The sequence below is a fragment of the Protopterus annectens genome, chromosome 13.part0 (genome assembly GCF_019279795.1).
Source record: "Protopterus annectens isolate FY-2018-M chromosome 13.part0, PAN1.0, whole genome shotgun sequence".
NCBI lineage: Eukaryota > Metazoa > Chordata > Ceratodontiformes > Protopteridae > Protopterus > Protopterus annectens.
In genome coordinates this window covers 379,578,201-379,604,120 of record NC_056747.1, presented here as the reverse complement: position 1 = coordinate 379,604,120, position 25,920 = coordinate 379,578,201, and the positions used below count along the sequence as shown (strand labels likewise).

The 25,920-nt window shown below is 40.6% G+C and overlaps 1 protein-coding gene across 1 annotated transcript in view; it reads right to left on the bottom strand.

Moving 5' to 3' along the window:
- PCSK4 (proprotein convertase subtilisin/kexin type 4) overlaps positions 1-25,920 on the bottom strand; it is a 1,808,619-nt gene that overhangs the window by 1,623,677 nt on the left and 159,022 nt on the right. Inside the window, exon 3 of the mRNA XM_044054831.1 lies at positions 16,234-16,251. Within this exon, the coding sequence (XP_043910766.1) occupies positions 16,234-16,251 (18 nt within the window). The remainder of the gene's footprint in view (positions 1-16,233; positions 16,252-25,920) is intronic.

Below are 25,920 nucleotides of genomic sequence, written 5' to 3'. Positions count from 1 at the left end.
AGGACTTTAACCTAGAAGCCAAAGGAGGAGACAAAGGCAGACGGACAGAAATGGCTGAAAAAAGAAGTTATGTTCTTACCATAACGTTCCATCTGCGTTATTCACCTTAATTCATTACTGATGGGTGTCAGTTCTGTCCGTGAAACAAAGTCTGCCTTGTCATAAGCTCGTTCCAGCCCAAAAATTCTCAAGCTAAGCTTTTACTCACAATGTCCTTCTCCCTGTTATCTCAGATCACGTGTGCCTGTTATAAGTAAAGCAGAGGCCGTCTCTGAGCAAAAAACCCTATAGCAGGAGTAGGGCCCAATTCAATCCCACAGGAGCCTCTGGAGGTGGGTGGAGGGTGGGACGTAATGAATAAATGAGGATGAACAACACAGATGGACATTTATTTATTTATTTATTTGCAGTTGGTTTACCAGGATAGTCCATTGGGCCAAAGTGAATCCATTTTCAATGGAGTCCTAGGGAGAAGAGCTCCATAAACAAATCAAGGTTACAATATGATGTAGATTATAAGCTTACATGTGTTATAAAATAGAGCAGACCAAAGACTATTAACATTACTATATGTCATAGATTGAAAAATATACAACAGGAATTAGACCTAGGGAGAAAAGCTCCATAAACAAATCAAGGTTACTATATGATGTAGATCATAAGCTTACATGTGTTATAAAATAGAGAGGACCAAAAACTATTAACATTACTATATGTCATAGATTGAAAGTATACTACAGAAATTTAGACAAGGACAAATATTACAAACAGTCTAGGTTAGTGATAAATGAACAGGTAATACAGAATATTAAGGGAATAATTAGTAGACATATACAGGATCGATAATACATGTTGGTAAACTTGCAGAGAGAGGTGTGGGTACGAATTACATACATTTAGAAATTAATTTACAAGAATATATGAAAAGGATGAATGCTATTGAAGGGAAGAGAAGATGAAAGTTTGCAGAGTAAGTTATGTAGGGTGGCAGCAGCAGCATTCCCATTGGGTTACTAGATGTGAGTGGAGAGTTTTTTTGAAGATAGAGTAGATAGGGGTAGTACGAATGGATGGTGGTAGTGAGTTCCAGAGTCATGCTAGACTAAAGGATAGGAGGTGTTTGCCTGGGGGACAAGCTGGTTTGTATACTTCTAGAAGATTTTGGTTGTTAGACCTTAGCACTCTGTCAGGTAGGTGCATTTTAAATACAGAGGAAAGGGAGGGACAGAGTGAGGGGTTGAGAATGAGCTTGTGTGCTAGAGTGAGCTGGGTATAGATAAGCTGATTAAAATTAGTTTGTGGAAAGAGGAACAGTGGTGAGTGGAAGACTTATGGCTAGTGGCGAACTTGGTGATTTTGTTGTAGCAACAAGATAGTTGAGTTTTCAGAGAGGATTGTAGATTAGTTAGGAGTGGAGCACCATAGAGGAGGGAGGGGATGAGAAAAGGTGTAGAGAGGGTGAGTTTAGTGGTGGGTGTAAGATAATGATTTTGTCGATAAAGCATGCCTAGTTTTTGATGGGTTTTTTTATATTTAGTTGTATGTGGGAGTTAAATTTCAGCTGATTGCCAATTTGGATGCCAAGTAGCTTGGTCTCTGATACCAGTTCCAGGGTTGTGTTGTTATGACTAGTAATACAAAATGTGTTTTTGTTGAAAGGGGTGACTTTAGAGGGAGGAAATACCATTAATTTGGTTTTAGAAGCATTGAGTGCTAAGTGATTTTTTTCCATCCATTGTTCAGTGGAAGAAAAAGCATCTTGAGTTAGCTTTAGAAGTGTGGGGATAGAAGTGGCTGAGCAAATAATGGTAGAGTCGTCTGCATATTGGATGATATTAGAGAAAGGGAAAGAGTTGCGGAAGTCATTAATAAATATATTAAAGAGGAGGGGACCCAATATGGAACATTGAGGAACTCCAGTTGGGGTATTAAGGAATGTGGAGGTTGCCTTTTTCCATTTCACTGCTTGATATCTGTTGGATAAGTAGCTAGAGAACCAGTTCAGAGAGGAAGGAGATAGGTTAAGCTTAGAGAGTTTAGATAGAAGAAGGTTGTGGGAGATGGTGTCGAAGGCCTTAGAGAGATCCAGAAAAAGGGAAGAAACAGTATAACCTGAGTCTCGGGCTTTGTTTACAGTTTCCAGGAAGGAGAGAAGGGCTGTCATAGTACTGTGGCCTGGTCTGAAACCATGTTGTGTGGGAGTTAATAGATGGTTATCAATGAGATATGGTAGGAGTTGTAATTGGATACACTTTTCAAGGAGTTTAGAGATGGGAGACAGGATAGCGATGGGCCGGAAATTAGTCACATTGTTATTGTTCCCTCCTTTATGCAGGGGTATGATAAAGGCCTTTTTCCAAATTAGGGGTACTGTGCTTTCTTGGATGGAGCGGTTTACTAAAATACTAATGGGGTAGGCAATTGCTTTGGCAGCTATGCTCAGGAATTGTGGAGGAATATTACCAGGAGCATTTGAACCAGGCTTCAGTTTTAGAAGGAGTTTTTTATGGTAGATATGGGTATGGGTTTTAAAGAGAAAGGTAGGGAGTGGGAGGAGGGGGTATCTAGGGGTAGGGGTGATGAGGAGGGAGGGAGAGTGGAGTAAGAGGAGGAGGGTGTAGTTAGAGGATGGGAGAAGGGGTGCACTAGTGGTTGATGGTGGAGGGTAAGTAGATGAGGGTGGGGGTAAATGGGAAAGAGTAGTAGTGTTAGAGAAGGAAGAGGTTAATTTGGATATAGAGTCAATAAAAAAAACAGTTAAATTGAGTAGCCAAGTCTGTATCGGAAGCATTTGAGTGTGAGGTGGGGGTGTCTGGTTTACTGGGATGTAGGAGAGTGGAGATGCCTTTCCAGAATTTCTGAGGGTTTGTTTTATTGTTGTTTTGGAGTGAGGAGAAGTAATTTTGTCGACCAGTGATGATGAGCTTTTTTACTTTATTTCAAAGTGTTTTATATTCATTATGGATGAGGGGGGTCCTATTTTTTTGGTATTGAGTCCAGAGTTTCTCTCTGTGTCGCATTGTAGCAAGTGTATTTTTGGTAAGCCAAGGGGCAGTTTTGGTCCTTATTCTTTTTGTTCTTAAGGGAGCGTGGTGGTCTAGGAGGTGTAAGAAGGTTGTGCTGAAGTGGGCAACTGCATTATCTGGAGGAAGTGTTTTTAGGCTGTTCCAATTTACTGTTTTTAGAGAGTTAGAAAAAGCTGTTGGGTCAAAGTTTTTTTGGTTACGTGTGGTAATAAAGTTAGGAGTACGATGAAGGGGTAAGGGTAGTCGGTGTGTAAAGGTGGATACGTGGTCACTAAGAGGATTGGGGAGAGTACCGCTGTCAGAGTAGTAATGAGGGTGAGAGACTAAGATCCAGTCTAGGGTAGTGCCACTGGAGAGGTTTTTTGAGGGGCGGGTTACAGAGTTGATAAGCTGAGAGAAGTTGTAGAGGTTAATGTTAAGTGGGTTAGAGGGAGACTGAATGGAGGCCCAATTGATATTAATGTCTCCTAGGATTATTGTTTCATTACTGATGTTGGTGGAGAGCCAGGAGAGAATGTCTTCAAGTGTATAAATATTGTCACCTGGAGGAATGTAGAGGGAGGCTATACATATATGCTTGTCTTTATTGATTTGGAGTAATGTTAGTAGTAATTCAGTATTTTTAAAGTGGGGAGTGGGTTTATTATAGGGAGTAACTGATAGTGAGGATAAATATAGGAGAGCTACACCACCCCCTTTTTTATGAGATCTGTCTTTTCTAATGATAGAATAGTTGGGTGGGATAATTTCAGAGTCTTTTATGTGTGGTTTTAACCATGTTTCTGAGATGGATAGGATGTCAGCTTTATTGTGTGTGAGCCAGGCATGCAGGTTTGGGATTTTGTTGACTATGCTTTGGGAGTTTAAAGAGGTAAGCAGTATGGACTTGTTAATAGTTGTTGAGGTGGGTGGACCTGGGTTAGGATGGATATCTCCAGATAATAGGGTGGTAATTATATGTAGGATAGAGTTAGAGAGGTTATTGGAAAGTTTAGAGAATACATTGGGCTCCCTTATGATTTTGGAAGATTTCCTAGTTACTATGGGAGTATAATGTCTATGTGAGGTTAGAAGTTTGTATGGAAAAAGTAGATTTTTTTTATGGGATATAGGTGTGGAGAAATTGGGGTGTGGGTGTGTTGGAGAGATGAGGTAAGATGGTTAGTTATGTGGAAGGATTGTGAGTGGTAGATATTAGTGGGTTGGGTGAGATAAAGAATAAAGGAAAACTGTCATAGTAGTAGTAGTAGTAGTAGTAGGAGATGAGTAAAGGTTTAAAAAGCATTATGAGATGAGGTGAAGAGTTATTAAGTAGATTACTAAAACAATTTGCGAATTATAGAGTGATTGTATGTGTTGTGAAGCTGGTAGGTCTTTTATATTAGAGAAAGGAGTGGGAAGTAGAGTTGTGTTTGATATGGTAGTAGTTAAAGGTTGTTTGTTAATAGAGTAATTGAAGGTATTTGGATAGGTGGGGTAAACTAAGTGGGGTAATTTAAGATTAAAGTGGGCTGGATAAGAGAATGGGTGTTTTGAGGGAATGGAGAATGATTGGGTAATTGGATAATTGGGTGTGGTTTGTGAGTAATAAAGGTAGAGGTGCTGGGGGCGGGTGGGAATTGGGGGCAGGGTAGGGAGCGGAGTGAGCCCGCAGGGCGAACGAAGTGGGTAGAGCCAAGGAAGGCAAGGGAAGATCGAGAACCTATCAGTGGAGTGAGGTTTGCAGACAGGTAAGTACAGGGAACAAGGATATAGTCGGATAGAGTGGGCTACGGTGTTTTAAGAGAGGAAAGTAAAGTTAGAGTTTACAGTGCTTTAAAGGGAAAAAGTAAAGTTGGCCATTAAACAGAAAAGTATAAGAGAGTTAGTCAATTGGAATTTAATTGGTGGGGGAGGGTGCCATCTAGTGGACAGATGCTGAAAATGCATCTGTGGCTCCACCAAGGCTATCTCTGGGGTAGATTGAAATGGGAGAGAAGGAGGTCAGTGTAGGTCAGGGAACTGGGCGAGGGGGCAGTAAGGATATACAGAAAGTAAAGGAAGGGTCGGCTGCTGGCTTTCCTGGCAGGGAAGCGTTCTCAACACCTAGCAGGGCTTAAATAACTATAATAGTATAGGTTTAGCAGCAGATGCACATACTTCCTTGGTTCCTTCAAGGAGAGGCTTGGTTCAAGTCAAGTATGGTAAGAACATAACTTCTTTATCTGATGTTGTTAATCTTCATTCATTACTGATGGGACAGAGTCCCTAACTATTTTTAGGCCTGGGAGGCCCTTATGGAAGAATGTTCCTGAGCACCATTTAATCAAAGGACACTCTTTCCCCTGGAGACCAAATCCAATTTGTAATGAGTGATAAAGGTATGAGGGTAGCCCAAGTTGCAGCTGCACAAATATTCAATTAACCCTTTGCATGAAAAGCCACAGAAGTTGCTAGTGATCTGGTAGAATGTGCTCTGACTTTGCTAGGTAGAGTATTATTATTTCATTAGTAAATCAAGGAAATACAGTTTCTCAGCCATTTGGACAAGGTTACTTTTGAGACAGGGTTTCCCAATTTTGGGCCGGAATAGGAGACGAATAGCTGGACTGACTTACGTACTGACTTTGTTCTCTCCAGGTAAAAAACGTAACTGTCTATGAACATCCAGTAAATGAAGACAGTACTCTCCTTTGTTCGAATAGTTGGGGAAATACTGGAAGGTCAATCACTTGGTTAACTGTCAAGTCTGAGATAACCTTGGGCAGAAAGGGAGGAATGGTCCGGAGTGATACTCTGTCTTTATGAAAAACCATGTAAGGGTGTTTAATACAAAGTCTGAAGCTCTGAAATACGTCTGGCTGATGTGACAGCTATCTAAAATAGATAGTTCCGAGACAGGAACTTAAAGTCGCAAGTGGAAGCAGGGTCAAAAGGTGAATGTGTCAGGGATTGGAGTACTAGTGTTAAATTCCAAGGTTCGATGGGTTCCCTAAAGGGTGGTCTAATATTTAAGATACCTTTAAGAAAGTTTTTCAGAGACAATGGGAAATTAGGGATGAGTCTCGAAACCCATTATGGAAGTTTGATAGCGCAGCTAAGTGTACTCGAATGGTTGAGGCTGCTGCTCCTGAATGAAGATCTGATAAATAATCCAAGACCACACTAACGAGAGCTGAGCAAGGGTCTAATAGTCTTTGACGGGCCTAAAATGTAACCTTTTCCACTTGCTGAGTTAGATTTTCCTGGTGGATGGTTTATGTGAAGCCAGAAGGATATCCCACACTGGGGAGTGACAGAGATTACACAAAGTTAAATATACTTTCCCCAAAGCAATTAAATGTATGCTTCAATGCAAAGGATGCATGTTTATTATTAATACAAGATTTTGACTGGTAAAGCAAGGGTTACCTTGTTACAAGATTTTTGAAATAAATGCTTTTCTGTAATAGCAGAAACTGCAAGGCTGAACCACATACGACAACTTGCTTAAGCAAGCATGAAAGTAGTTAAGAACAGATAAGTAATAACAGCTGTGTGTCTGACCTGTAAAAATAAAACATGCTTAGTTAGTTTTACTATAAATATGTTTGTCCAGTTAGTTTTTGTGGGCTAGATGTAACTGCAAATGGCATCCTGTCAATAATAATATTTGGAACATACAAAGAAGAAAGTTGCAACAGGGATTTTTTGTTAAGTCTTCAGATACAGCAGGGAAGAAAATAACCAAAGGAGGACATGGAACAGGGATTTTTTGTTAAGTCTTCAGATACAGCAGGGAAGAAAATAACCAAAGGAGGACATGGAACAGAAATCAATCATGCAAACCGCAAGTACATTGAAAAACAACATCTGTTGCTTTGAAAATAATATATAAACTGGACATTTTCTCTTCTTCAGAGACCTCTTAATCCAGGGTGCATGGATTTTGAGAGACTTTCCTTCTAGTCACGTTATAATAGAACTGAAGTGTTAACTGCTTGGCAAGACTTCTGTTTGAATACAATAAATAACTGATACAGTAGTACGTTGTTAGTCTGGTCACTTACTGACATTTCAAAATAATTTAACAGTGGCGAAGCCAGCTTGCTTGTGACCTTTTATATCAGTTACCAGAAGTTATTTTTCAGATGGCCATGCTTTCTACATCAGTTCAACACATTGGCAGTTTCCAGTGGTTCGTTTTTGGAGGGGGCCGAGTTCCATCGTGGCAGCTGCCCTGCGGCGCTCCACCATCAATTCGTCTGTTGAGGAACACCATCTTTTTCCAGAGTGACTTCAGCTTGATCACCTGTTTATCTGCGAAAAATCGGGTAATTTCTTCACAGTTATAACATGGATGCCATAAAAGAGCTGAGCCTACGCTGCCCACATATAGTGCAGGTAGATCTAAATGAAACACCAGACATGGTTTGGTTTTATTTATAAACATGGTTTGAGTCTTCTACGTCAGACATGAAATGTAAATCTGGGCTTTTTAATGCATAGAAATTAGATAAAACTTGTATTTGTAAGTGGATAAATGTATATGGTCAATACACATCAAAATCAAGTCATTTAAAAAGACTGTCTTTTATGCGACAGTAAATTTCCACAAATCTGTCTATTTTGTCATAAGAGTTTACTCTGCAAGTCATACAAAAAGATTTATCCTCTTGTTATGCAGGATAGGTTTGATTCCGGTGTGGCTAGTTTCTCAAATATAAAATCAGTCACAACCGCCTTCTGCGGTTATGCCTTTATCTGATATAATACACACAGTCACAGATTTTCTTGCACGTCTGCAGGCTTTGTCTAAATTTGATATAGTAAACACGTATGAGGTTTGTCAGGAATGGAATAAATTACTTAAAACTGTTACTGATACCACACAGCAAGATGCAGATTTAAAGCAAATTCAACAGATTTATAGAACGTCTTGCAGAGGCACAGGAAGAACATCTTGCCATAATATGGTATACTGTTAAACTTTTAAAAAGTGTTCTGCAAGCTTTTCGCGAACTGTCAAAGGACAGTACAGAAGGGCAGACATGCCCTCTACAGTCAGAGACTCATACTGACATTTAAGCTTTACAGCATGAAAATTTATTTATTTAATTTATTTATATTTATAAAATAATAGTTTAAAACAGGAATTGGACACAGCCCAACAAGATTTATTAAGGGCACAGAATATTGAGGTTAATCTGCCCCAACAGTTAGAAAAAGCCCCAAAAGATTTATTACAGGCACAAAAAGGCCAACTGATATTGGACAGGGTACAGCAGGAATGGCAGTTATTTCTCCTGCTGATATTTACCAACAGTCTTGTTTACTGCAGACTCTGCCTCAGTGGAAAGACAAAAAAAGGAATTTTTTTCAACATGTTGGCATTTGAAGAATGGTTGATATACACTGTGGGGTCTACTTGGAGTGATGCTTTGTGTAGTTTTTTTTGCATTTATTCCCAAATGTTTAAAGTCATACATACAAGCAGAGAAATATTATCTGGACAGTAGGGCAGCTCGTATGACAGCTGTTCTTAAAGCATATACTCAGGGTCAACCTTTGACTCCTGAATTACTTGATTATTTTAAAATGAACATTTCAGATAAGCTGATGGAGCAAGCAGATCACTTTAAGCTTGCTTATCAGATGCTGTTTGATAAAACTGATAACGAAATGAAAGAACAAGAGGTACAACAAATGCTTATACATACCTTTCTAAAACAGTTAAAGAGAGTACCAGGTAACATTAAATACATTCATGAATTAAGGTCTAAGACCACAGAAGAAGTGGTTCAAAAATTCAGAGGTAAGACAATGGGGGATGACTGAAAGTTATTTACACGCAATATCTTTTCCATAGAGGAGTAACAACGTGTTGAGTCCATTGGAAAAGGAAGTGGACGCACTACATGGTTTGATGAAAGGAAAGGGGAGCCTCTAGCAGCTCCTGCTGCAGAAATGCCAAGGCCAGATGCACAGCGTAATTCAGGAAAACAAGTAGTATTTTTTACTTGCAAGAAAATTGTCCATATCAAACAAGACTGTCCATATTATAAACGATGGAAAGAAAGCCAAATACAAACGGGTATATATGCAGACAATGCTAATTCTTCCAAACCAAAATCTAGGGAACAAAGTCATGAAAAGAGGGGCGCACACGAGAAGCAATCACATGACCAATGTCAAAAGGATTCAGGGGAAAATAAGGTATGTCCTGTAGAGTACACAAAAAAATCCACCATATAATCCCTCATATGGTGCAGGTCAGGAAATGAAATAAAAGTACAAAGTACACTTTAGAGAGTGATGACACCAACAGTCAAGTGAGAAACAGAACATGTCTGTGTCAGAGACGTACCTAGGAGAAGAGATCAAAGTGAACTTGATTACGATTAGGGGGTGGGTGCCCCCCCCAAGTAACATTTCGAACTACTTACTTCATACGTGGAAAAAATGGACATCCATTAGCGGACGTATGGGTGGAAGAGACATTATGGAAAGATGTCTTAATTGATACCGGGGCAGCTGTCTCGGTCACTAACAAACAGTTACCTGTTAATCCACTGAAAAAATCCTATATTCAAGGCTTTGATGGCAGCACTTGCATGGCTATAGGCAGCAAGCCAGTTAGAATATGTTTCACAGAAGATGGACCTCCAGTGGAGGGCACATTTCTTATAAATTCCAGTTGTGGGGCAACAATCCTTGGGGTAGACATTTGGGTAAACTGGGAATAGTAATTGATTTTACTAACAGGGTTTTGTGGTCTGCCAGTGCAGATGACAAATTCAATACTGTTGAACAGTTTTCTTGTTTCGTGTTAGATGTAGACAAGTATAAAAAAAGACTGACAAGACACAGATGCAGGACAAATGGGAACAAATTAAACAGCAATTTCAGCCCTTGTGGGCTACATCTAAGACAGATTGTGCCAGTTAGTGTAGGCAGTCTTGGTGACTGCATTCCTCCACTTATGAAGCAATATCCCATTCCCAAAGAGGTGGGACAGGATATGAAGTGGTGTATATAAGCATGGGAACAAGCAAGCATCATACAAAAAGGTCATAGTCCCGCAAATTCACCAATTTGGCCAGTGAAATAGGATGGTAGTTGCAGATTAGTTACTGACTTACGTAAAGTCAATCAATTCACCACCCCTTGTGCACATTTGGTTCCAGGGCTGCCAGAACTGGCAGCAAGAATAAAACTTCAAAGTAAGTGGTTCACAGTCATTGATTTAGCCAATGGATTATTTGCAGTCCCTTTGCAAAAGAAAGATTGATAACCGTTTGCTTTTACCTTTCACAATCAACAGCATGTCATTACACGTTTGCCATAGGGATTTCAAAATATCCTTGCGATTTTTCACCAGGTTGCAGGGGAAATTTTAAAATCCTTAGAGACAGATGACAGTGTCATTCATTAGATTGATGACATTCTTATTCAATCAGAAACAGCAGAACAGCATGAAAAACTTCTTAAAGTTCTACATACTCTACAGGATTCAAAGTTAACAGTGAAAAGGTTCAGGTCTTCTCACAAGAGGAAGTTTTTGGGAACAATAGTTCGTCCCACTGGCAGATCCCCCTTGTGAAGAGAGAGTAAAAGGAATTCTGAAATTGCCTCAGCCATTGACCATTTCAGAATTCCATACATTTCTAGGGATTATGAACTATAACAGAGTTCATAGAAGATTACGCAGCGGCTGCCGCCCCCCTATATAAAATGTTAGTTGATCAGAAGGAGAAACCCCATTTGAAATGCGGCCAGAGGGAGGAAGAGACTTTTGAATAAGACTTTCGGTAGTTCTCCTGCAATACTGGCCTCAAAATAATGAGGGGAAGGTAGAAAGGACACTCTGACCATTGACATTCTGCAGCCCAAAGTTAACCCCAGTTGAGAAAGGGTATCACCTATGTATCCAACAGTTGATCATTTATTGGAAAATCAAACAAGCTGATTACTTGACGGTTTTTTGTCAAAAATTATTGTGCAAACACCACATCAGTCTGTTAAGATCCTTCTAAAGTCTACAGACATGAATAAAAATCACAGAGGGGGCAAGTCAGACCATTTTTGCAAAATGGAGGACTCTATTCAGTACCAAGAATGTACAAATACAGACAAGGGGACAAGTACTACCTTTCAGATCTTGTCAATTATGACGGAAAATCCCATAATTGTGTTCAGAGTTTAGAACAGCCAGATGTTTCGCCATTGAACACACTTCCAAAGTAGTATACCCACAGTTTATGTAGATGGGGTGAGATTCTGGAAATATGGGAAATATTTGACAAGATCTGCAGTAATCCCAGGGGATAGCCAAAAGCCTATCCTGAAGAAATTGCCAGGTTACAGGTCAGCCCAAAGGGCAGAGCTAGAAGCAGTAAAATACATCATACATTTTTAACCTGTCAATATTTACAGTGACAGTGCCTATGTGGTAAATTCCTTACATTTACACATGGCAGCTTGTGCCAGAAGGGGATTCGTTGACAGTGTTGGCAAGCCCCTCAAACATGCTCCAGTATTACGGTAATTATGGGCATTGATTGCCCAGAATGATTTACAGGGCAAGTTTAGTATTGTCAAAATCAAAGCACATCAAAAATGTAAGACAGAAGAGGCCAGAGGAAATGTTTTGGCGGATGCCAAAGCTAAGCAAGCAGCTGAAACAGGTGAGTGGTTAAATCCACAGGAGTGTTTTGAACACACAGACAAGGCAATGTCAGTTGAAACCGTTACACCTGTAGAAATACAGGATTTGGCAATCCTTCAATTAGAGAAAGGAATTCCAGAAGAACTAGACAGGTGTATACGGGAAGGGGAGGCCAATCAGAAAATTTTCGTCTATCCAACGCCGGACGGAAAAAAGTTGCCATATATCCCAAGAGATCGAGCTAGACAATTGGTGGAATATAATCAGAAGATTTTGGGCCACACAGGTACAGAAAAATTATGGACCGTAGCAAAACAGAAGATGTGGAATCCATGTCTTAAAAAGCTGTGTAGGACAGTTTTAACAGAATGCTTGGTTTGTCTGTAAACCAATGCATGTGTAAAGAAACCTCAATTGCGTGGCAGATAGATTATGCAGGACCCCTCCCAGTTGCAAAAGGGGGATACAAATATTTGTTAGTGGTGGTTGACGTGTTTTCAAAGTGGGTAGAGGTAATTCCCACCAAGAGTATGACAGCTAAGACTATAGCAGAGGCATTATAGAAAAACATTTTTGTTCACAGAGGATGGCCTCTGGTCACAGAATCAGACAATGGACCCCAGTTTACAAGTCAAATAATGTGGTATTTGTGCAAATTGTTGGGGCTCCAACACAGGTTTCATGTTCCATATCATCCACAATCCAATGAAATTGTTGAAAGAATGAACTGGACAATCAAGGCAAGGATTGGGTGAGATATTTGCTGGGTATTCTATTAGGCATTAGGGCTACACCTAACAGTAAAACAGGAATTTCACCTTTTGAGGTGATGACAGGAAGGAAAATGCCCCTCAATTCCTTGTGACCCAGAAACTGTGGATAATCAACAGTTATTGACAGCAGTAGAACAACAAAAATGGTTGAAAGACATACAGGGGGGGTATGTGACACTATATCCAGAGAACAGGCATACCGTCTGTGGAAGAGCATGCCAGTGCTTCCCATGGAAATGCAAGTACAGTGCAGAGATACAGTGCTCATCGAGAACTTCCAGAAAGGGGGATCATGGGACAGTAACTGGCAGGGTCCATACGAAATGACAGAACAAATAGGACCCTTGATATACAGGGTGTGAAAATAGATGAGGGCTGCCAGCCTAGCCATATAGAATTTTATACATAATTCTTATCATTTGTAAATATGAATGCTGAACTACAGACTTTTCTTAATTGAAAGAAAATACTGTAAAAGGTTGGAACTACAAGTTTGTTTTCTTAAATGAAACGATATGCTGTGAAATTTTGAACTTAAAACAATGTAGCAACATTGCCCTCTGCTGTAAAGAAAGCTAAGACAAGCATTGCATGCCTGTCCTTTGAAGTTAAAATTATTTCCTGCGTGTCCCTTTGAAGTTAGAATTTGGAGTCGATGAGTCTGGAGTGAAGCATCCTGCCTATTCTTTTAACTTAAGGAATAATTACTAGAGTTTACATATGGAGTGTCTTTTATTGTAGTTTCCTGCAGGTGCAAGATAACAATTATGTAGTATCTGTTAGCCTGGGAACACCAGGAAAGTGTGAAATGATGTAATGGGAACAAGGACTGCAATAGCAATTTAAACAGAGAGAATCAGAAGGCATTAAGCATTTTTGTCTTAACCATCCAACTCACAGCACTGTCTTGCTCATTGCAAGTTATCTTAGACTTGTGCTTTCTTTTAGAAATAGCTAGGAACTAGAAAGAGAAAGCTAGGAACTAGAAAGATTAGACTAAGTGTTCTCCTGTGATGTCAGAACTGTACTACTGAATTATTTTAAGTAATTCTGTGTGATCTCCGAACGCTTGACTAGTACTATGTAGTAGAAAGTATTGTCTTGTGGTTTTAATTATTTATTAAATATTTTTAAACCCTTTTAAATGTGGCTGTTTTCTGTAGAAATAATTTAAGCTCTACACGTACATTGCATGTCTATAAGGATCCTGTACCAAGTCACACTAATAAGCCTTGACTGTTTAGTTATACTACCAATTGGATAATATTGCACAGCAATAATTGGACACCCTTTTAAGGGCCTTTGAGTAGCTGATGAGTATTAGCTGGATGGTGGCAGGGATTACTACTGTATAATCTGGGTAAAAAGGGCACAGCTGGAGAACCTGTGCCAGCCTTCCCCAGAAGTGTGTGTGTGGTTGTCCAAACTCTTATCTCAAAGTGTGTGTGTGTGTGTGTGTCAGCTACTTGGGCAGGGACACAAAGTACTGGCTGGACACAGAGGGTGCTGGAGATTTTAGCTTGCCCAGATGGCTCAGATCTGGACCCTATAGCTGTGCCAGTGGGGAGTCTTATTGGGGACCTGGAGAGCAAGGGAGCGACCAGCCCCGGACTGACTGCAATCTCTGTGCTCTTAAGAGAAATTGCACTTTACTGTGTGTATTTGTTATCCTTTCCTCATATAAGAGACACCCTCTCTGGTGTTAGTGGTGAAGACGGAGGCTCCTTGATTGCTGGGCCAGGGCTTGGGCATCCACAGGATACAAAGGAAAAATAAGGAAAAGGTTAACCCTCAAAAGCAGAGGACATCCAGACAAAAGCAACATACCATGTTGGTTCAGAGAGATCAGTGTAGGCTAATAAAAGCCAAAACAGAGTTAGGAAAGTAACAGTCTGTTAACAGTGCTAGGAAAGTAACAGTCTATTTAAATTTGTTTCTAGATGCCAAAAAATCCAGTTGAACGGCAGCCAGAGGAAATGGAGGAAACTAGAATTTGCATATGGAAATGCAAGCTTTGGGCGTGCATTATAGTAACACTCTTATGGACTGTGACATTAATATTCTATATTTTGTATGTTATACATATTTTTGAAGAGATTAAGGCACTTGAAGTGTGCACTGTAAATAAAGAAAATGATCATGTACAGGTAATTCAAAAAAGGAATGTACTTAGAACACAAAATGCAGATAAAAAGGTTGCAAAGAAACAAATGGGGGGAGCTACTCCAATATAACAGATCACAAGAACAGGGACACCATGACTGGGCACCCGATTTCAATACATTTTTGGCCATGCAAAAATTGTTTGCAAAGGTACACAATAAATCAAATTGTAGGGTTTGTAGTCACATTCCTTACAGAGGGAAAATGGCATTGCATGCAGTTCCCGTAAATGTTACGGATACCTTTTTTTTGTTTAAAGGATCTTATAAAAATAGAATTGTAAAACAATCAGCCATAAAAGAATATTTAAAGGCGATGGAAGCAGAAAAAGGGATACTCTCTTTTCAAAAGAAAGGGGCAGAGTTGATATTAGTAATTGCAACTATTCCATTACTTTGCACCAACTTTGGTCACGTGGCAAGCTTGAGTATCATGGAGGAGTTGATAACTCCCATAATGTTTTTATTTTAACACACAACATTTCTTTTAAGGAAGGGATGAAACACAGAGTGAGGCCACAGCTAATTTAATGGACCAAGAAAATGTTACCATTCTGGCAGAAGGGTTCTTTTTCATATGTGGGAAGAATGCTTACAAATGGCTACCGATAGGATGGCAAGGATCATGTTATATAGAGTATGCAGTTCTGATGATGAGACTTACTCAAACATTACCAGAGGACATGGTAAGAAATCACCGGAGAAAGAGGGAGGCTCCTGATAGTTTCTCTAAATTAGGGGAAGACCTAAAACAGTTGGACATAGGAGATGGTGCTATTTCAGGAGCTGAAGTATTTCCCTGGTATGGTGCTGCTAAGGCAATAAGGGAATTATGGAAAGTTGCAAAACTGCTGGAAGTTTTAGCAAATGCAACTTATGGGGCTATCTCAAACATAACAGAAGAGATGGTAGCAATGAGGACAACGGTTCTCCTAAACAGAATGGCTTTGGATTACCTGCTTGCTAGCTGGGGGATGGGGGGTATGTGCTTTAGTCAAAACGGAATGCTGTATAAATCGGAATCCATACATCGACATTTAGAGTGAATTGCTGAGGTTTCCTCAAAATCTAGGAAAATAGAGTACAGAGTGGTCTGATTTTTTAAGCGGACTGTTTTCAGGCTGGTGGGGTACTATAATCATAGCACTGACTGCCTTAATTGTCATTATCTTTTTACCTACTACAGTTTGTGTGTTAAAATTTGTCTTGATTAAACTATTAATCAAGTGACTGTCAGCAATGAAGAAATTGTGTTAAATACAGTAAATGAAAGGGCTCAACGTAGAGAGGATTGTATTCTTCTGTAAATTGCATTTTTCTTAAAATAAAAAGGAGAAATTGATAGAGATTATATAAAGTTAAATATACTTCCCTCGAAGTAATTAAATGCATGCTTCAATGCAAATGATGTATGTTTCTTACAAGGTTTTGACTGGTAAAGCAAGGGTCAACTTGTTAAAAGATTGTTGAAATACATGCTTTTCTGTAAAAGCAGAAACTGCAAGGCTGAACCACATACAACAACTTGCTTCAGCAAGTATGAAAGCAGTTAAGTAATAATGGCTATGTGTCGGACACCTGCAAAAATAAAACATGCTTAGACTATAAATATGTTTGTCTCATTAGCTTGTTTTTGTGGGCTAGACGTAACTGCAAATCGCATTCTGTTAATGATGATAATAATATTTGGAACATACAAAGAAAGAAGTTGCAACAGGGAATTTTTGTTAAGTCTTCAGATACAGCAAGGAAGAAAATAGGAGGACATGGAACAGAAATCAATCATGCAAACCGCAAGGACACTGAAAAACATCTGTTGTTTTGAACAGAATATATAAACTGGACATTTTCTCTTCTTTGGGGTATTGGGCAGGCCAGCATAAGATGAACATATTGGGAATGTTTTTTCTCAGAAACTTTTGCAACTTTTAGAGTAGAATCCAGATCCTAATCTGGTCTGGTGGGACTGTCTAGATGACTTTTTTGAAGCAGCTTTTGAATTTTTAGCACTGTTGTTTCCTTTGTCTGTGTGGGACATTGGGAATACAACTTGGTGACCTTGGGTAAAGACGGAAATGGACTTTGTATCCTCTGGTTATGATTCGTTGCACCCATAGATCCGTTGTTATTGTTAACCAGGCAGAGAGGTACAAGGGAAAAACATCCCCTGACTGTTGCCATTGAAAAGCAATCAGGATGCTCCTCAGGAACATGGATAGGGTTGTCCAGGGAAATATTCTGGAACCCTGGTTATGCGGACCCCCTCTGCACCTGTAGGGGTGCATTCTGGATGGGTTACCTCCCCTGCTGTGGTGAGTACACTTGCCACATGTGTCATGGAAAGGACCCTGCAATTTCTTGTGCCACATCTTTCTGCTCCTCTGGTTCCTAAAGTATGGATGCTGAGGAGTGGAAAAACATACTCCCACAGCAGACAGGGTCTTACCACCCTTCTCACACCTGGCCAATATGTCTTTCACTTTCGGGCCAAAGAGGGAAGAGACCTCAACTGCAGCATTAAGGAAGGAGGACTTAAAAAGGGTCCGCAAAGTCAGAGGTGCATACAGGCGTGGCATCTCATGACAGCTCCTGAACCAGTCACTCTGGATGCTCCTTCAGTGGCATGAGAAATCAGACACATGGAGGAGTTGGATATGGATTCCAGGGTAGCTAACTGAGAGGTGACTATCATGGACCTCATCAGATACACCTCCTAAGATTTCAGAGAGTAAGGTAACTAAGTCTCCCTGAAGCCTGGTGAAGTGTGCCAGATGATTCAAAGACTGAACAGCAAAGGTCAATAACGCAAACACTCACTTCCCTAGCCTGTCCGCAGCCCAAGACTCCCTTTTTGGTGGTGGGTGAGCAGTCTGGCTCTCCTCAGTTCCTTTTTTGTGGCCGCCGCCACCACCATAGCATCTACTGGAAGACCCTTAGACCAGTGAGGGGGCTGCTCTGGAGATGAACTTTTGTCCGGCCTCCATGTGATCGGCTCAATGGTGTCAGGACTCTTCCAAGTGCTGCTGTTTCAGTATTTCAAGGCGGTCTCCACACAAGACATCATCAGGGGGTAACCGTGGGCACCCCTCTCCATCACAGTCTGTGTCCTTGGTTAAAGACTCAAGTGAGTTCACGTGCTTCTTCTTGCACATCCTCTTGCACAGCACCTCTTCAAAGTCCTCTTCAGAAGCTTCCGCTGAAGAAGGGACAGTATAATAGGGTATCCTGAGGCTCTTGTGCTTGATGTCCCAAAGCAATGGCTTGTGTCAGCTGTGGCTCAGAGGAAGGACATATCTGGGATTATGACGCTGAAGGCTTGCCTACACAGACAAGGGCCCTCTACATCGATGGGAAAACTGGCCCACCCGAAGAGGGATGGGAAGCCCAGAGCCAAGAAGGACAACCTTGGAACCAGGGTCACACCCTGCTCTGACGAGCCTGCTCCCTGAGGAAGAATAAGAGGAAATAAGTTTGCAAGGACAGCATCCAGAAGGTAGGAACTTTCAGAATAGTATTGAGGTGAGAAGGAACCAAAATGGGTCTCCATGGGCCGTCTTTTCTGGGTACGAGACACATCCTGGAAGAAAAACCCTTTTCCTCCGAGTGGTGCAGTTATGTCTTTAATTGTTCCTTGCTGTAGCAACTCCTGAAGCACTTGTGGAAATAGACTGAGTTGGTCTTGAGGTGGTTGTGGAATGCCCATGAATTGAGGAAGAGTCTTCCAGATCATGAAGTACCCTTGTTTGATAATGGAAAAAAAAAACACAAGTCTTGAGTAATAGCTTCCCAAACTGGAAGAGACAGGGAAAGATATAGATAAAGAGGAACACTACCTAGCTTGTCTGGAAAGGGCTGCCTTTAGGCAGGTACTTGCTGAGAGGGCTTAGACTGAGGAGCTCTTCTACCTTCCTTTTTGCTTTTAGAAGAGGGCAGGCTAGTTTATTTTCTAACAAAGAAAGTCTTTGAGGGATAAATCCTCTGAAATGTGGCTACAGGCAAAACAAAAACATGTTTTAAGTCTTGTAGTTCCTTGCCTTTCTCCTGCAAAGATATAAACAAATCTGCAGCTGGAGCCCCAAACAAAACACCGTTATTTAAAGGAGCATCCATTAATTTTGCTTTCATATCATCTGGAAGTGGCTGAAACCTCAACAGCTGCCCTGTAAGATACTTCAATGCAGCTGTGATGCATCAGAATGGAGTGGCAAGCTACCGGAGTAGAAACTCCTAAAAGAGATACTGTTTTAACATCAGAGTCTGGGAGGTGAAAAACTGCTTAAGAGGTTTGAGAAAGAAGAGCCAAAGCATATCTGGTCATATGGGTTTGGTAATTTATAGCACAGAAAGCTACGGTGGCAGAAGTATAAACTCTCTTCCCTATTCTTTCCATAGTCTTGCTCTCCTTACAAGAAGGGAGATGCTTGGTGGATGGCAAAAGTCTGAAAGGTTTGTCAGAAACAATGGAATCCACTGCAGGATCTGCTGAAGCACATCTGTAAAGAAATTTACAGTCCTCTGACACTTTATAAAACTGGTCAGGCCTTTTAGGGGCATGGCCTGAGAGTCTAGGACCTTAGATGTTGAAGAAAAAGCATCCAAAAGTGCTGGAAAAATTGGAGGTACAGCAGAAGGGGAAGGAGAATCCATCTGTAAAAGATCATGATAGATTTTCTGCACATCAGAAACCGGAGAGCAGTCTCAGTTAAGGAATTCCCTCATTTTAGCCAAGGTTTTCCAAGATGTGATCTCTCCCACTGGTGAATGTGCACCATTAGACTCTTCCTTAGGGGAAGCATATTCAAGGGTGGGGGTGGGGGGTGGAATCTAATTCATCCTCAGAAGAACCCTCATTCTCAGAAGATTCCAGTACCCTAACTCTTTTGAGTGGGGAATAAGTTAAAGGAGAAACAGGATCAGCTGAAGGAGGCTTAAGAGCCATGACTGCATTAAGCAAGCCTTGAGAAAGTTTTTCAATCTGATTGTAGAGTCCCGGGTGCAGAAATGTGCTTGGTTTTCTGCTTCTTTTTTAACCGGACATCAGACAAATGGAAAGTTGAGGGACCTGACTTAAACCTGTGCTCAATAATATTAGCTGGAATATCCTTCCCGGTCTAGTATCTGAGGAATTACCCTAGGGCCTTCCGAAATGAGCTTTGGTTCCCCCTTGACTGTCCGATGCGGACATCTGCATGGCCTCCGAGGACTTGCCTAAGGCGGATTCCTTGACGGCATCCAATGTGGTACCCGCTGAAGCAACCTCCAGACAGGCCTCTGGGTCTTCAACAACCTACAAAGAGACATCAAAGGTAGAAGGCGCAGCTGAAGATTCAGGCCCTGGCTTCTTAGCCTTCCTCTTCAAGACAGGCCTGACAGAAGTCCCAGACATATGCCCTTAGCAAAACACTTCAGTCGCTGATTTTCTAAATAAATCTTACAGGATGAAAGATGACTACATAGTATCTTACAAAGGCCTGGCAAAAGAATAAAATGTATGGGCATGCAAAAGCCTCAGACACAGGTTGTGGTTATCCTTGTGTGGAATCTGTCTCCCACATTGGCACTTGACTTTCCTGGATGTCAAGAAACCCTCACAACAAAAAGCAGTAAAAAGTGAAAAAAGAAAAAGGAAAAAAAAAAAAAAAAAAACAGGGCACTTATCTGAAAACTGGACCAGCAGCAAGTTACTCAGGCAAACAGATCCGATGATTAAGGATGGCATTCGGACTGTGTCAGAGTTCTGAGGATTGTACGTGCAGGCACTGCTTTTATGGCCGACGTACTCTCCTAAGTCACTTGGGCGATGTCCAACATACTAACAGTACTTAAAAGCTTTTGTATACTGGCCAGATGTCGGGCTACCCATGGAGGTGGATCCCTCATGTAAAGAATACTGCAACATTAGAACAGAAGGACATTTAAATATAACAAGGCTAGAGGTAGATGAAGCTCAACCACTAAGATATGAAAAAAACGAGATAAAAATTGTGAGGTATAACCAAATCTACAAGAAAGTCTCCAGGAATAGACGGCATTCTTGTGGAAGTTTGGAAGCTAGGAGGAAGAAAGTGATAAAGATTTGGAAGGTTTTGTTTAACAGTATTTTAAAAGAAAGGAGAGTACCAACACCCTAGAAGAAAGCTGTGGTGGCTGTAATACCTAAAGATGATTAAAAATTTATCAGATCCTGCTTCATATAGGTCCATTTAGATTAAAAAAATAACTGCAAAATCTATATGTCTATAATGGCTAAAAAAATGGCAAAGGTGATGCCAAAATTGATAAATATGATCAATATGGTTTTGTGGAGGAGAGGCAAATATCTGACAAAACTAACAGAACAATGATTATCCAGAGGGAAGCAGAATCTAAGAAAATACCACTATGTTATTGGTGGATCTTGATTCAGAGAAAGCATTCAACAGAGTAATCTGGAATTTTTTGAGTAGGAAATGGAAGTATTTTCATTCCAGGACAAAATAAGGTTGATTAGGATATGAGGGATCAGAGGAGAAAATTAAAGTGGGGTTACCTCTAAGTTCTGCTTAAGCAGAGAAACCATGCAGGGGTGCCCTCTTTTCTGTTTATTTGCATTATATTTAGAACCATTAGGAAAGAAAATAAGGGACTCAGAAATTCAAGGATACAACTGGTATGGTAATCAAGAAAAGTTGGCTTTACTTGTAGATGATATTATTTTGCAGGAATACAAGATAATGGCAAAACTTTTACCAAATAAGAAAAGACAATGTTAGAATCAAGCGGTCACCAGCCAAATGTTGTCAAGCAATACTTTAAGCTCTTTCATCCTATTATTAGGACTTCATCAGAATAATATAATAATCTCAGTCTAGCCTTCACAGTTCTATATAAAGGCATAATGGAGGGAAGACCCACCTACATATCCTAATTCATTAATTATCCAATAAATATTTACAGAGACCTAGCTATGTTAGATATGACATGTACAAAATATAAAAAACATAACATTTAACTTGTATATAAAGCTTTACATTTTAAAACAGAAAGAGCAATCCCTTACATAACTTAATATTTAAAACCTCTTATGAATAAACCGTCATTAAATTACAATTTCAAAGGATTAAGTTTCAACAGGGTCAAACAGATAAAAAGTCTTTAGGTCTGGGGTGGTGTTAGCAATTAAATAACTTTTGTGACAACTTAGGTTATGTTCTAATTTTATTTGCCATTCACCTCCCGTAGGGTTGGTAACAATCTTTTCTGGTATACCAAACTGAAACTTGTCAAACTGTACACAGCAGATAGAATGTGTGTATAATGCAGTACTATAATTCCTATTTTTTTAGTTCATACAAGTGCGTGTAAATCCTTTTAAACTGATTTCTTTCAGTTTTACTCACAAAATGCTGGAAAGGATGATCACTTTGCCAAATAAACTACCCCCTTACTTTGACAATTTTCTTTATAAAAATAAATCCTAGATCTCATTCCATTTTCTAAAACAAATGTGCCTGCCTCCAAAATATAAGCACATTGCTTGCAAAAAAACACATTTTGCCATCACTTTCGTTTGTCTCCCAGAACAGTGTGCAATAATCTGGTCGACTTCTAAAATATTTTCACATTACATGCTGGCTTGTATGTAAATAATGGTTCCCTGCCCAATAAACTAAAAATCTCAGGGCAAACCTTAAATATATTCCAATCATTCACTATATGTGTAATTTAATTTGTATATTTACTATATTCCTGAACTACAGCTCTTTATATTTTTTGCATGGAATTAATTCTCATGCATACTAACATTCTTGCCCAAACCCATCCCGAAGAGAGGTTTAAATTTTCGTTTGCATTCTCTTAACACTTCTTCCTTTAAATTATAAACCAATTCCTCTGCACAACGTCTAGAAAGGAACATTTTAGAAACAATCCATTTCTTCAAGTAAATCATCTTTTAGAAGTTATCCTAGCCACCCTAATACATTGTCCTTTTGCTAAGCTCTTCTTCTGAGCCAAAGGGTGTCAGCTCAAAAAGTAAGATAAGTGTCACTCAAGGTTGGTTTCCTGTAAATTGTGCATTTAAAACAATTGTCTGTCACTGTAATCAAATTGTCAAGATAATTTATACTATTCCGATCTATATGTAAAGTGAATTTAGGAAACAGAGTGGTATTATTGACATATTTCATAAATTTATCAAGTAAATCAAAGGGGCCATCCCATAAAATAAAAGTATCATCTAGGAACCTTGGGTATAAATGAATATACCTAAAAACTCGCTTTTAAAACCATAAGATCACTCCCAAGCCAGTATGACCACATTGGCATAAATTGGGGAGCAGGTGGTGCCCATAGCTACTCCCTTGACTTGTTTAACAAGGTCACCTTCAAAGTATATAAAATTGTTATTTAGAACCAAAGATGTTATTTCTACAATAAAATTCAGTTTATCGTTAGACAAAACTAATCCATCATTTGGAAAAAGAAGTTATGTTTTACCATAACGTTCCATCTGTGTTGTTCATCTTCTTTCATTCATCACTGATGGGTTTGGTTCCGAACCCTCGGAAAAGAGTCTGCCTTTTTACCAAGCTCGCTCCAACCAAAAACTCTTGAGCTAAGCTTCTACCCAGAATGCCCTTCTCCCTGTTCCCTCAGATCAAGTTTGCTAGAGATAGAAAAGTAAAGCAGAGGCCACTTGTGCGCAAATACCCTAGGACACCACCTGGACCCAAAGCATACCCCAGGAGCCTTTGGAGGGGGAAGGAGGGTGGGAAGTGATGAATGAAAGATGAACACAGATGGAACATTATGGTAAGACATAACTTCTTTATCTGATGTTGTTAATCTTCTTTCCATTCATCACTGATGAGACAGAATCCTGAGCTACCTGAGGTCCATGAGCGGCCCTTATGGAAGAACATTCCTGAGTACCACTGAGCTGAAGGCAGCTCTCTCTCTGGAGACCAAGTCCCATTTGCAATGATTGATAAAGGTATGAGGCTTAGCACAAGTGGTTGCTGCACAAATGTTATCCATGAAAGCCCTGGAATGGAAAGCTACAGATGTTGCCATAGATCTATTAGAGTGAGATTTAACTTTTGGCATAGGCTCTTTTGCGAGAGAATAGATGAGTCATAGCAATCTCTTAGCCAGTTTGATAATGTAACCTTGGAAACAGCATTTCCCATTCTAGGACCAGAAAAAGATATGAAAAGCTGTTCAGACTTATAGAAAGGTTTGGTCCTGTCTAGGTAAAATCTCAGTTGCCTATGTACAGCCAAGGAATGCTGACAGTACTTTCCTTTATTGGAAAAAATTCAGAAAAAACACTAGCAGGTCTGGCTAATGGAAAATTCAGAAACAACTTTGGGGAGGAAAGTATGGGTTCGTCCAGAGTGATGCTCTGTCTTTATGGAAGACTAGATAAGGCCTCTTGATACACAATGCCTGCAGCTCTGAGACCTGTTTGGCCGATGTGATGGCTACTATGAAAAAGGATTTCTAAGACAAGAACTTTAGGTCACACTGTGCTGTGGGTTCAAAGGGTTTTTGAGTCAAAAATTGGAGGACTAAAGTTATGTTCCATGGTTCTACAGGCTGACAGGAGGCCTGATATGAGAGGTTCTGTTGAGAAAGGCTTTGCATAGATGTAAAGAAATGAGAGGGGTGCCATCTATACCACTGTCGAAGTTAGAAATCGCTGCCAGATTTACTTGTACGGTAGAGGTAGAGGCTTCATTACCAAAAAACTTAGCCAAGTATTGCAGCACCGCAGTCACTTGAGCCGAATATGGATATAGCATGTTATCCGTAAACCAGATGGTATTTATCGTGATATATAGTCTTCTGGTGGATGGTTTATGAGAGGCCAGAATGATGTCCCGAATGGGTAAGATGAGATAGTGGAGAAACCTGGCTGTTAGCTTGAGACTGGACAGATTCAGATGGCTCAACCCTTGGGGGTGAGTAATGAGATCTGGAAGAGGGTCCAGAATCCACAGTGGGTATACTAGTTGAGGCCGGAAGAAGGGGAACCAAACTTGTCGAGGCCAGAATGGGGCTACGAGGATCACCTTGCATCGCAACCGAAGAGCTTTCTTTAGGAATTGTGTAATCAGGGGAATGGGAGGATAAGCGTAAAGAAGTCCCGTGGGCCAATCGTGGATCAGAGCGTCCCTCGGGGACTCCCCCTCCAGAGGAAACAGGACGAAATTAGCTATTGCACTTGTTATTCGACGGGGAAGCAAAAAGATCACAAGGCAGGCACCAGTGGCTGAAGATTTCTGTCCTCACCTTGGGGATGAGGGACCACTTGTGAGGCAGGAGGATGCATCTGCTCACTTTGTCCGCAATTATGCTGGAGCTCCCCAGGATATGCGTTGCTATCAGAAAGTGGTTGGAAGCCATCTCCCACTGCCAAATTCTCATGGCCTCAACACAAGGGGTAGGGACTTGGTTCATCCTTGCTTGTTGATATACCAGACCACTGTGACATGTCTGACTGAACTGCAACTGCCCCAGAATGGAGAACCAAATGTAAGGCTTGGAACTCTAAACAGCACTGCTCTCAGTTCCAAAACGTTGATATGCAGTTGGGCCTCTGAGGTGGACCATGTGCCTTGGACTGTCTTTCACTGGAAATGGCCCCCCCACCCGATCAGGGAAGCATCTGTGGTCATAATGGCCTTGGGCTGAGGAGATTGAAATGGGCGACTACAAAATTCTGTATCTGGCCTCATCCACCAAAGAAGGTACTGTTTGCAGGAGCTGGTTATTTGAATCTGGTAACTGAAGGGGTGATAGTTTGGGAACCACTGACAAAGGAGGAGAAATTGTAAGATCCACATGTGTAGCTTCACTAGGGGCACTATTGGAATTGAAGCTGCCACAGATCCTACGGCCTCAAGAACTTCTCTTACTGAAACTTTTGTTTGACAGAGTATCACTCGGAGCTGGAGCCTCAGTTGCTGGAGTCTGATCTGGGAGTGACACCAGACAGGACCGGGTATTGAACACTGTTCCAACGAATTGTATTTGTTGTGTAGGAGTAAGGTTTGATTTCTCCCAATTTATTGTTATTCCCAACAGTTTTGCCAGAGAAAGAGTATAACGCAGTGCTGTTACCAGAAGATGCTCGGTGGGGGCAGTGATGAGCCAGTCGTCCAGATATGGAAACACCCAGAACCCTTGTAGTCTCAAGTGAGCTGTGAGCACTGCCATGCATTTTGTGAACACTCTGGGAGCTGTAGAGAGACCGAATGGCAGGGCATGGAATTGATAATGACTGGCCCCTAGCCAGAAGCAAACTCCTGGAGAGTTTGTCCATTTTGATGTGGTAATACACATTCCAG